Consider the following 12,780-nt stretch of genomic DNA (forward strand, 5'->3'; position numbering starts at 1 on the left):
TTCCACACATTGGCAGAGCTTCTTAAGTTGCTTCCCTTATCACTGATTTCATTTTCTATAGTTTTAATTCTACACTTCAGTGCTTCAAATGCTGATTTTAATTGATTTAATTTAATTAATTTAAACCCCTTTATGTCATGTAGCTTTCTTTAATTTCATCTAATTTCTCAGTAAAAAGGTTTTCAACTAATCTGTTTGTCTTCTCTCAGCTTAGATCTTCTATATCACAGAGTCTATGTTTTCCTGATTTTTAAAGAATACAAAACAGAAATCTTCTAATGCTTACTTACTTCTCTTTCCTACTTATCGTTCCCATATTAGGGTATTTTCTATTCACATAACCTTGAAAAAGGAGTGGTATGACTAATCTTGGAGAACCCCTCTAATCAAGATATGTGGTGATTCCCTTCCCTATCCACCTAGTTGTTCTTATACTGTCTGTAATGTAGTTCAATGTTAAAAAGTGATAATTGACATCCTTGCCTTGTTCATTCTTGCAGTAGATATACCACAGTGTCCCCAATAAGCATATTTCTGACTTTTGAACTGATATACATATATTTGGTTTCATATTAAGAAACTTTCCATCTATTTACATGTTATGGAGTGATTCTATCAAGATGTTGGATTTTTGCCAAATGCTCTTTCAAGCTTTTATGGCGAACATCAATAGATTTTTTTTCTTCCTAAAAATATTAATATGATAAATTACATTAGTGTGTGTGTGTGTGTGCATGCACCAACTTTCTAGTGATATCCAGTCTTTTATTTACTATAGATACATTGGCTTGAGTTAGAATCACACAATGTCGTTGCCTAATAATCTAAGTAAGGCAGACTTATTCTTGGACATTCTAATGCTATCTATAGCATTTTCATTATAATAAATAGCAAATTAAAAACTAGAAAGTCCACAATGCACTCTTCAGTCAATAGGGGACTTTTTTCCTTTAGCACTTTGTGTTTTACTGTCAAAGAAGCATAGTCATTTCAAGTTACATATTCTTTTTCCCCATAAAAATATATTCTTATTTTTGATTGAATAAGTCCTTAAGTTTAATTATTAATTTCAATTTAATTAACTTAACCTACCAGTCTATTATTATTCTGTTCTTAGGGTCTCCATGCACTTAAATCTATAATATTGCTTTTCCCTACTAGAATATCATGAAATTAACAATTTTTTCCAGAACCTAAAAAGTGAGTAGCATATATATGATATTTTAATTGTGGATTTTTGTTTCTGGCTCTTCTAATGACCTGACAGTATAATCTTTGAAAAGTAAAAATATGTCTATTTGTACATGAGCCATATAACCTAAATGACAAAAATGCTAAATAAATCATTTACTTGAGATTTTATAAAAATACAAAATTGAATATAAACTATCTCTAGATATAGTTTATCTAAAAATTTCCCAGCAATTTCCTACTCCTATGGATCCTCTTTGCTTCAAGTTTAAGAACCTTAACCAGATTACCCTAGAAAATATAAAATAGCACTACAAATGTTGTGTTACAAATGTTTAAAATATACTAAACATATTTTGAGCTTGCCAGAAAGTAGGAAAATCCCTGCAGATCAGTAAACAAACAGGAAGCTAAAAGCTAAAGTTGTAATCATGAACTGACACTGGTTTGAGATTTTAACAACTACACGGTGTACAGGATGAGGCCTTGGACCCAAGCAAGGCAGGACTTAGAAGCGAGGACTAGAAAAAAACAGTGACATAAAGGCAGTCACTCTTTGGTACCTTATTCCCTTCACCTCCTCAAGTATTGCTTCCCTTTCTTTTCTTCTACCGGACTTTCCCAGACCACTCTCCTCCATAGCTATTTTCTCTGCTAAGTTCCTAAACTCTGGTGTTGCTTTTACTTGGTTATCAATTGTTTTCTATTAAAATTATTAATTATTTATTAAATGTTTCTGATCATTTTCTATTAAAATTAATAATTTATTTGTCTATAAATTGACAATTAAGTTATTAACTGAGAAAAGATGAGTGTTTGTAATCTCCACCAACAATAACCCCTATTCTTGTCCAGGAAATTGATGCATTATAACTAGAAATGGAAGGAATGAGATGAATAATGTGGAAGAAAATTAAACACAGCAGCTAAAGAGTTAACAGAGGGGAAGAAAATACAGTGTTCTTGTCCACTGGGCAACATCTTCTGGACTTCTAACCTCCAGATCATTCTGTCTTTATTGAATGAAGGCACCACTACCCACCCAGTTGTACAGGCCAGAAATTTAGAAATTGTCCTTTCCCTTTTCCTCAGTATCCAACCTATAACAAGGTGCTATCCATTTTACTTCTTAACTATCTTTCAAATCTATCCTCTCTATATACTATATCAGGTTTTCTCAACCTCAGAACTATTAATATTTTGGGCTAGATAGTTCTTTGTTGTGGGGAGTATCCCTATACACTACAGGATGTTTTGGCAGAATTCTTGGCTTCTACCTACTAGATGCCAGTAGCAGCACCAAACCCCCCATCCTGTCTAGTGATAACCAAAGATGTCTCGAACATTGCCAAATATCCCTTGGTTTGCAAAACAGCCCCCCAGTTGAGAATCACTGCCTTATACCAAGTTATTATCATTTCTTGCCCAGTATACTGCAATAGCTTCCTAGTGTGTCTCCCTGAATCCACCATATCACTGCATCCCATCCTGTAACCCATTCTCCATACGATAACCAGAGTGATATTCCAAATCCAATCTTATCAGTCCCTGCCTAAAGCACCACAGTGGCTCCCCATTTCTCTTAGAATAAAATCCAAAATCCTTACTACTGCTTTATAAGGTCCTAGCTCTCACTTCTCCAGATTCATCTTGTACCTCACTGTATCCTACTTCCCCTACTTCACTGCACTCTAGCCACACTGGCTACCTTTCAGTTCCTCAAATGGGTCATTCTCTCTCCAACCATTGGGCTTTGCCTCAACCCTCTGCCAGGAAGGTTCTTCTCCCACTTCTCATAACACTCTTAGAATAAGTAGATGCTATTTTTAAAGTAATAATAACTATCTGGGGGCTGTAGATTAAAAGCTGTAACCTAAAGAAAAAGGTGAATGCATTCTGATGGCTGGAAAAGAGGACACACTGTATCTGGGACAGAGTAGACAAAGATTAGTGATGACCAACAAGGAGAAAAGATAGAGGACAATGTGTCAAAAGAGTCACAAAACCTACTTTCTAGACCCTGTTCTATCACTCACTATCCATGTGATTTGTTTTTAATCTATATACAGGAAAATTAACTTTTTTGTTGTCCAGTTCTATGAGTTTAACACATGTAACGACCAGTACAATCGGGACACAAAACAGTTCCAAAACCCAAAATTCTCTGGTGCTGGCCCTTCGTGGTCAAACACCTCCCCACACCAGCCCTTGGCAACAACTGACCCATTCTTTGTCCTACACTTTTTCCTTTTCCTGAGATTCATACTTAATCTCTCTGAGTCTTGTTTCTTCAGTCATGAAATTATACACACACACACACACACACACACACACACACACACACACACACCATGAGGAGATGGTATATATACATACCATCTTCTTTATATTAAAATATTAAGCTACTTATGATGATTGTCTGTCATGGCTAAAAAACCTGGTGTATGTTAAACATCCTGTCTATGTTCATATTTAGAAAAGGCTTTCTTTGAATTTGTGGCTAATGCCCAATTTTTGGAATTCTGCATCTTAGACTTTCAGTCTTCTCCAGAAGGATGGCTCCATCTCGGATTTCTGTGTGCTACCTTGGTGGGCCTGTAACTTTGCTTAGTCCTACAAAGCTATGAGCTCCAGAATGTTCCTAACCTCTCCTGTGGTTGTCCTTCCTCAGTGGACCACACTGCAGTAGCTTGAGCAGCTGACTGCAATTTTCTTTTCAGCAGTATTTGCTGGGGGGTGGGGGGGGGGGCGTTCCAAGCTTGTTCTAGCACTTTGCTCTTTATGAACATAGCTTATCATTGAATGTCTAAAGGTAATACTGAAGATACTGTTAAGTGAACAGTCAACTGGAGGAGAGTCAAGCCTCACAACCCCATCGATGATCTAATATGAAAAACTCACTGCCTTGTCTCATAGAGTTGTTACACTAATAAATCACAAGAATTCTATATATAATATTATAAGGATTTCAATAAATGCATCTGACAAAATCATTCATAATTCTCTTATAGTGTAACAGATTAGGTATAACTGTAATTGTTTGAATAACTAGGTCTTAAGGTATTGATTAACTAATTAACGTCTCCCTAAAGTAAGGCCTCTAATGGTATACTACAGGAGTCTAAACTTGGCCCTACCCTATTTACACATATTAGTTAATGAATGGCTGAAGACATAGAAGCACGATTACTAAGTTTATAAATGTCATAGCTAGTAGGGGTAGCTAAAAATTATTTATTAGAATCATACTTCAAAAAATATCAACATAAATCAATAATATGGAACAACGTAGACAAAATAATAAGCTGAAATGTAATAGGAAGAAAAAAGAGATCAACTACAAATATATAGAAAGAGAGAGACCTAGTTTGACAAAAGCTCACATAGTAATATCTGGGCATATTAGTAGATTACAAATTCATTATAAGTCATTAATGTGACATGACTTAATTTAAAAAGAAAAAACTCACACTATTACATTGCTCTTTTCAGGTTCAGTTACAAACTCCATGTTACCAATTCCAGTGGTCAATTCTCAACCTCATTTTTCACCTCCTAGCAGCATTTAACAAAGGTGATCATCCATCATTTTTGTACCACTTTCCTTTTCCTTGCTTGACATTCTCTTGGCTCTCCTCCTACTCACTGGCTGCTCTTACCAGCTTCCTTTAGGACTGATGACTCCCAAATTTATATCTCCAGTCCAAACCATTCCACTGAAATCCAAACTCTTAAATGCATCAGCCTCATAATCGTAGAAACCCTACTTCCCTACCCAAATTAGCTTTTCCTATAGTCTTCCCCATCTCAGTAAACAGCAATTTTATCCTTCCAATTGCTCAGGCCAAAATCTTTGAGTCATTCTTGATCTTTTTTTTTTTTCCATACCCCATATTCATTCCATCAGTAAATCCTTTTGACTCTGTCTACAAAATCTGACCACTCCTACCCAACTCCGCTGCTCCATCATGTCCCCTCGGGATTGTTACAGTCATCTCCTAAATGGTCTCCCTACTTCCAACCTTGAAACCTCATCCCCACAATCTATTCTCAGTACTGCAGCCAGAGAGATCCTTTAAGAACACACATTTATTCAACATTCATTCTAAGACTATTTACTGAGATCCATCCATGTGCAAGGCGTTTCAGGTGCTTAAAATATGTATATCTGTGAACAGAAGAGATAAAAGCTGCTGCCCTCCTGAAGCTTTTACATCCTGGCAGAGGACAGATAATAAACTATATATATAGTAAATAAGTAAACTACATGGTGGCTCCATAAGTGCTATGTGAAAAAAATAGAGCAGGTAAAAAGAAGTGGTGCCGGGAAAAAAGAGCATGGGTTGTAGATTTAAATGGGAGATGAGTCTAGGCTTCATTGGCAAAGTAACCTTTGAGCAAAGACCCGAAAGAGGTAAGAACTTAGCCATGCAGGTATCTGGCAGAATAGCATTCCAGTCAGATGTTAATATTAAGAATGCATAAAGTATTATTTTTGGTTCCTTCAACCTTCAACTGACCACATGATGGGCTGAAAGACACAAAATTTAAACTTGTTGTTTTTATCTATATATTCTTGTATTTTAATTCTTAAATAATGTCCTAATAAGCCACAAGTGCTTTTTCAGAAATGATAAATGAAGTATCAGAAACCACTTATGCAGGAAAGCTTTAAGTCTTTATCCAAGATTCAATTAGGAACTTTTTCTTTCATTTCATTGAATTTCTTTTATGGCCCATAAAATGCAGTTAGAGAGGCCTGTATTTTTTTTGATATGCACACATGGCATATCTAATACTCAGGGAAAAACTGCAAGTGCATCAAACAAGGGAGATCACCTGGATTTAGCTTGCTAAGAATATAAACATTTCTCAAATATTATACAAATACTGACTGATTTTTCAGATTAAGTTAGTTATAAAACGTAGGATAAAGCAAAGTAATCAGATTTATTAACACAATAAAATGAGTCCAAAATTGTGAATTTTTAAAAGCTTGTTCGTTTCTACCTAATTGGATAAGACGCTACAGCACAATGTTTGTTTTTACCTTCCGGTGGCCTGTTGGATGTTGCCACAACGACGACCCCGTTTTTGAACAGATTTTCAAAAAGCTGTTTCAGAATCATGGCATCAGCAATGTCAGTGACCTATGGACAGCAATACATTTGTTTTATTTTAATTTCACTTCTGCTCTAACAAATTTGCTAATGGTTCATCCTTTTTTTTTTTTTTTAAAGATAGAAGTGAATTCCAAAAGAAAAATTCTAATTATCATGAAGAAAAGAGTAGATAATTAAAAGCATGAAAGCCTGCAGTCTTTAAACTTGACTCTTCTTTTTTGCAAGCCTATCATTTCTATGCAAATTATCAAATGATTCTATGTTAACTTATTTTATAGAACTACAGGTGGAAAGCACAGATAATTGTCCTAAACATCTAGGAAGTCTAACTAATTAGAACTAACATGACCAACTCCCCCCTCCTACTCCCATCACAGCCTCCCTTCCCGAATAAAGAGGAGAGAGAGAAAAAGAAAAAAAAAAAACAAACACAGGCTATTTGAGATTTCTAATACCTTTCTGGCAAAGGTCCCTGAAAAGGTGACTTTAAATGGTCATGGGACTTTAGAAATAAGGACAAGTAGCCAGTGAGACATAATCAGCTGCTGTTGAAAATAGAATGATATGACATAGATACTATTGTGCAATTGTTGCACAAAACAATTCAACAGATGGCCCATCACAAAAATAAGCAATTTCATTGTTCTTTTTAAGTGCCTTCTATTACTGTCCATGAATAATCAAAAGGCACTGCAGTCACTTCCAGCACAGCCAGCCTCTGCTAACCTTCCCAAACACAAATATTCCTTCTACCAAAAAAAAAAAAAAACCTTACAAGAATGGTTAACACAGTGTTTAAAAAAAAAAAGCTTCTGACAAAACCAGAAATGCATAATGCAGATAAAACTATTTCATCTAAGTTACAGAGATACATATAACCACTGATCTTTTCTAAAATTATTTTTAAAAATCCACAATTAGCAAGTAAGCTTAATGGTAACTTTTTAAAAAGCTTTTTAAAATCCCCAAAAATAGAGTGAGGCTCAAGAGGGAGGGGATATGGGGATACACGTATGCATATAGCTGATTCACTTTGTTGTACAGCAGAAACTAACACAACATTGTAAAGCATTTATACTCCAATAGAGATGTGAAAAAAAAATAAAAATAAAAATAAAATAAAGAGCTCCCGAAAAAAAAAATCCCCAAAAATACAGAAATTAGGGAGGGAATGAAGTTGACTTCAAAAAATAAATATATAGTGAAGATTGATGTTAATCATTGCACCTTCCTCTAAGAATATAATAACATGGGTTTTAGATACTCCCAATGTAAAAATGCTTTGATCTTCCTTTAACAGCACATTTTAGATAATCTCAATAAAACTTATTTTATATTCACAAAATATATCACATAATATATATCACATTGTTATTTTTAAACCATGTTAAAGTACACAGAAACTAGTGGAATTCTTTCAAATTAGATCGTAATACTGAAAGTTGCCAACTAAATGGTTATAACACTATGAACAACAAGAACCTGGGTGACAGAAGTCTAAATCACTTTTCTCTTTCAGCTGATATCTTACTCAAAAGTTTAATTATTTCCTTTCCACCTGAACAAAACCAAACCAAACCGGGATATGGGAATGAATGTGCAGATCTTTTTTTTTTTGCTGTTTCAGGCTATAACTTTAAAACATTAACTAAAAAACTACTGAAGATTCCTTAAATTAAAAAGACTTCAGGAACTTACAAAGTGGTGATTAAAATGAAAAGGAAAGTGGTACTGATATTATTTAATTTGGAGCTTAGGATCACTGTCAAATTTTGCTTCCGCCAAAACACTCACAGAGAAGGCCCTTTTCAAATGCTTAAACACCAGTGGCATTTCTGATGAGAGGACAGAACAAGCTTGCAAATTTTAGAAGCAACTGCACTTTTAAATTGGATTCCCAATACACTGACTTTTAAAAAGAATGATATCAATTAAAATTACCCAATTTTAGAGAATAAAAATGATCATTTGACTATCTCGCTGAGGTTCTTGAAAAAAATAAAAATAGCTTTTGTGCCCTAAGGTTCAGAAAAGTGAAGGGACATTTAGCTTATAACACTGTACAAAGGTTTAAACTGAAAGTTGAAGAAAGCAAACAATAAGGACTTGTGGTTGAATTATAATTTGTTGTTTTTGTATTACAGAATGTTTTTGCTCTAGCAGAGCAAATTAACTTGGAGAAGCTATGGCTAATTAATAAAGCAGGAGTCACTTGGTGGAGCCGGGTGCCAATGTATACTCTTTTGATCTTGTCCCCGCACTTGTTCAGCTTTGCTGGGGAACAGCAATTTTACAGTATAAGTGAACAGAAGACAATTGGCCACACATTCTTGAAGAGCGAGCTTTTTCAGCACCCAGCATTTCATTACCACCAGGAACAAAAGAGAAGGCTACAGATTACCACTAAGGGTAGTCTGCTAATACAGAGAGTGGAGACATTTCATTAGCATTAAAGAGAGAAGATTTTTTATGACCTAGAGTTGCTTTCCATTATGACTCACTTAAGTTAAAAAAGGAAAAAAAAAAAATCTAACGGTTAATTTACATGTGTAAGTGCTTGAGTCTCAGTCATCCACTGATTGGTACAGTGCCATGTAATGAGTGACAAACATAAGCATGCATTATTAGTAATTAGTATTAGCACAGAAATAAGCATCTATTTTTATTAGCAGTTTTTAATAGCTTTGCTGTTTTATAAAAACGGTCAAAACTATTTTTTAAATGATATTGATAGCTTACAGAGGAGAATTTTGAATGATATTCTGCTCATCAGAATTCTTTTTTTCTTGGGGGGGGGGCCATATTAGTAAAACATCTATCCAGTGTCCCTAAAAAGAGACCTGAAAAAATAACATTTTTTAAAAATTCGGTCTCCTTCAGTATTCTGATATCTTCAGAATCACAAGTGGTTTAATAAGAAATGTTAATATTCAAAGAGAATATAATGAAGACCCTAAAGAAAACTTTATTCTTTTATTTCAGTAATTAAAACACATAAAAACATCCTATCTACAAATTTCTCAAACAAGATAAGAATACTGTATCTATCACACGTAAAACTGAAATGCTACACTTAGTAAAGATGACCAAGCTAATGAGGAATACCTTCTGCAAATGTAATCCCAATGCTACGAAAACATAATCTTAAAAATGCCCTAAATTCAAGAGAAAAGACTATATTCTTGTTTTTAAGCAGCAACAATTCCCATTCATCCCCCTAGTAAAATAAATATTATAATAATTAACACCACCTAATGGCCAATAATAACTAGTTAAAAATCAAGACCACTAATAGGATTCAATTTGAAAAGTGAAGTGGTGATTGCAGACATACTGTTGTTAAGATTAAAGTGCCTAAAAAATTCTTTGCTAGTAAATCAGCAATGTATCGTACTAGGCTTAATAGGCTTAAGGATAATTTTTAGTTTCCATCATTAAAACATCTACTAAAAGCCCACCCAGTTCTAGGTCTGTAACACATAATAGAAGACATATAGCAAAGAGAACACATAACATAGCTTTTACTACTGGTGAATAAGAGCACTGATGATGGATTCAAACGTAGTTACCAGCTGTATGACCTCGGAAAAGTCACTTAACCTCTCTGACCCTTAATTCCCTCATCAATGCAATAAAGGCAGTAATAACAACTACTCTGCAAAATCGTTACGATACATACAGTAAATCCTCAAGAAATGTTAATTATGACTGTTACCTATATATGTTACGTATGCTAGGTTAAGTCCATATTATTTACATATAGCTATACAGAATTTTAGCTGTAGATGGAATGATACATAGCATAGTACAGTAGTTAGGAACACAGAAAGCACACAGTAAACAGTAGCTAATATTATTACAGAATATACTAATAGATAAAATAAAAGCTTTCTAATAAATAAATGGGCATTGAATCAAACAGTTCATAAAAGATGGATATTAACAGTAAGCAAGTAGATATGAAAAAAAATCAACCATAATATTACTTTAAGAAATAAACATTAAAACAATGAGATCCCATTTTTCACCTATTAAATTAGACAAAAATGTGAAGATAACTTAGAATGTTGACAGGAAAAAATGCAGGTTGTTAAATATAAGGGAAGTGGGACTTAGTTGGGGGACTACTTCAATAGTTATCATTTGGTACTAAGATTTATTCATTCATCCGTTCACTCATTATTATTGTTCATTAATTCATTCTCGAGCACTGTTCTAGACATTTCAGATACGTCAATTAGCAACACAAAGATTCCTGCCTTCAAGTTTACATTCCTGTAGAGATATAATGATAATAAGCAATAAATACAATAAATAAGTAAATATATGTCAGAAGGCAATATGTGTTATGAAAAAAAAGGAGGGTAAGGGGCATTAGAAGAGTGGGGGTCAATGGCAAATTGCAATTTTAAACAGGGTATAGGCCTTGTTAAGGAAGTAACTTAGCAAAGATCTGAAGAAGTAAGAGAGTTATCCTGATGGACATGTGGGGGAGGTTATTCCATGCAGAAAGTGCAAAGGCTTGGCTTGTTTATTCTAAACTGTACAGATGTTGGGGGTCAGAGTGCTGGTACAGCAATATTCTGGGGTATCATTTTACCCTTTTGATTTTTAGAAAAGGGGGACAAGTAGAGATCTGGACTTGTAATTAATCCAGTTTTGATGTGCTAGAGGAGCTTCTCTAAGACCAGTGAAAGATAGTCCAGGATACTGAAACTAGGAAATCTAGGCTCTGCTCAGTGATCACTCTGCCCTTAGGGGACACATTCTTGCCCTTAGATTCTCGCTTTCCCTGGCTCTTCTCCAAAAGGGGTGTATGCAAATATTGGTCTTTTCTTGCATGCAGTGGTAAGCTCCAAGGTTCAAGTTTGGTACTTCAGGGGAAACAAAACAGCAAGATTATTAACATTTTTCATTCTAGGACATTTAGACCAACTTTGCTCAAGGGAAGAGGGTCAACTCTAACATACTAGAACGCTACACTGAAATTTGTGAGCAAATAAAAGCAATCAATTTGTTTTTCAGTCTTGTTCTGTTGTCTCTGTGCATATTTTCTTCAGCGCCCTGGTGAGAAAGAAGCATTTGGTATAACACCCACTATTAACTACGGTTCCCTAATCTATGAAGAAATTAGGATTGGAAAAAGTAGGGAGCATTGAGTGAATCTGAAAGTATAGGAGATAATGTTAGAGAGGAAGCAGGGGGGTTTGAGCAAGGGGAATGACACCAACTTATATAGCATAATATATCCCACCTTCAAGTTTAAGCCCTTTTAAGTTGGGTTTTTCTGTTACCTGCAGCCAAAAGCATCCTACTAGATACCTCATCTCTTTGCTTTTCTTGGGCTTCGGTTCATCAGGTAAACCTTCCATTAGAGGTAACAGATTTTATATTAAGGAAGGTGAGATTTCCTCACAGTACTCCTATTTATTCTATCTTTTCTAGATCATAGGGAAATCCTTCTTGACACAGAAGATAAGAGCAAAACATGAATTGAATAGTTCCTTTCTCATCAAGACTCTTTGCAAGAAACAGGCACAGGAGATTCAGCTAAACATAAGGGGTTTATACTTGAGACCTCAGGATGGAACAGCTCTGAAAGCACCTCCTGGGAACAGGAACTGGAGATTGGCATGAAATTACAGGTAGCTCTGCAGCTGTCTAGGGAGCACCCTGGTACTCCTCCTCCTAATGTGATTCAGCTACTTCCTATGTCTCTTTGTTCCTGTCTCATTACTAAGTGGGCACTTCCCTCTGCATCTTTTAGTTCAAATACACGAGAAAAAGTATATGATTGGCTCAACCCCCAGGCCACACCACACAAGTTCAAGGTTGTTGACAAGCTTGTGGACTGGCTACTCATAGATCAGATATCCAGACACGATCCATTTGGCTGTGGGACAGATAGGGTTCTGTAGTATGGAATAAGGCTCTTTAAGACAACTGGGATGAATGAGTAAGTGAATGAATGAATATCAAACCAACTCTGGATAAGGCAGGAGATGACAAACAGAGCCATCACATCCACTTTCTTCTCTTCGTTAGCACGAAACATTTTATAAGCAAGAGGTCTGTCTCCCCCTTGATCTCCCTTACACATCCTTAATATATAATTTGAAAAATCCTTTTTGTTGCCTTACATTTCTTTTACAAGATTTGGTTCATCCTGATAGATAGTTGCTTTTGTTTCCTTCTTCCCAACCATGTATCAATCTTCTAAAATCTGAACTCAATGGAGAATGCCCAGAGCAACCAGACAGGTTTCTGTTAGGACCTCACTATCAGGGTGGCATTATGACTTTCATGGGCCCTTTAACCTTCAGAAGCCCCTTCCTCAATTAAAAAATAAATTTACTTAAAAGTATATATATAAATATACATATATACATAAATTATATTTTATAACTGTATTGGTATAAGACAAATATAGTACAGATGCAGACAGATACAGGCTGGATTCATTATT

General features: G+C 35.1%; 1 protein-coding gene across 3 annotated transcripts in view; it reads right to left on the bottom strand.

Annotated features, from left to right (window-relative positions):
* The window catches only part of AFG1L (AFG1 like ATPase), a 199,941-nt gene that overhangs the window by 116,207 nt on the left and 70,954 nt on the right, over nucleotides 1-12,780 (bottom strand). For all 3 annotated transcript variants that reach the window (XM_068551090.1, XM_068551089.1, XM_068551092.1), the window contains exon 6: nucleotides 6,242-6,341. In XM_068551090.1, coding sequence (XP_068407191.1) covers nucleotides 6,242-6,341 — 100 coding nt within the window. The remainder of the gene's footprint in view (nucleotides 1-6,241; nucleotides 6,342-12,780) is intronic.

The sequence above is a fragment of the Eschrichtius robustus genome, chromosome 9, assembly GCF_028021215.1.
Source record: "Eschrichtius robustus isolate mEscRob2 chromosome 9, mEscRob2.pri, whole genome shotgun sequence".
NCBI lineage: Eukaryota > Metazoa > Chordata > Mammalia > Artiodactyla > Eschrichtiidae > Eschrichtius > Eschrichtius robustus.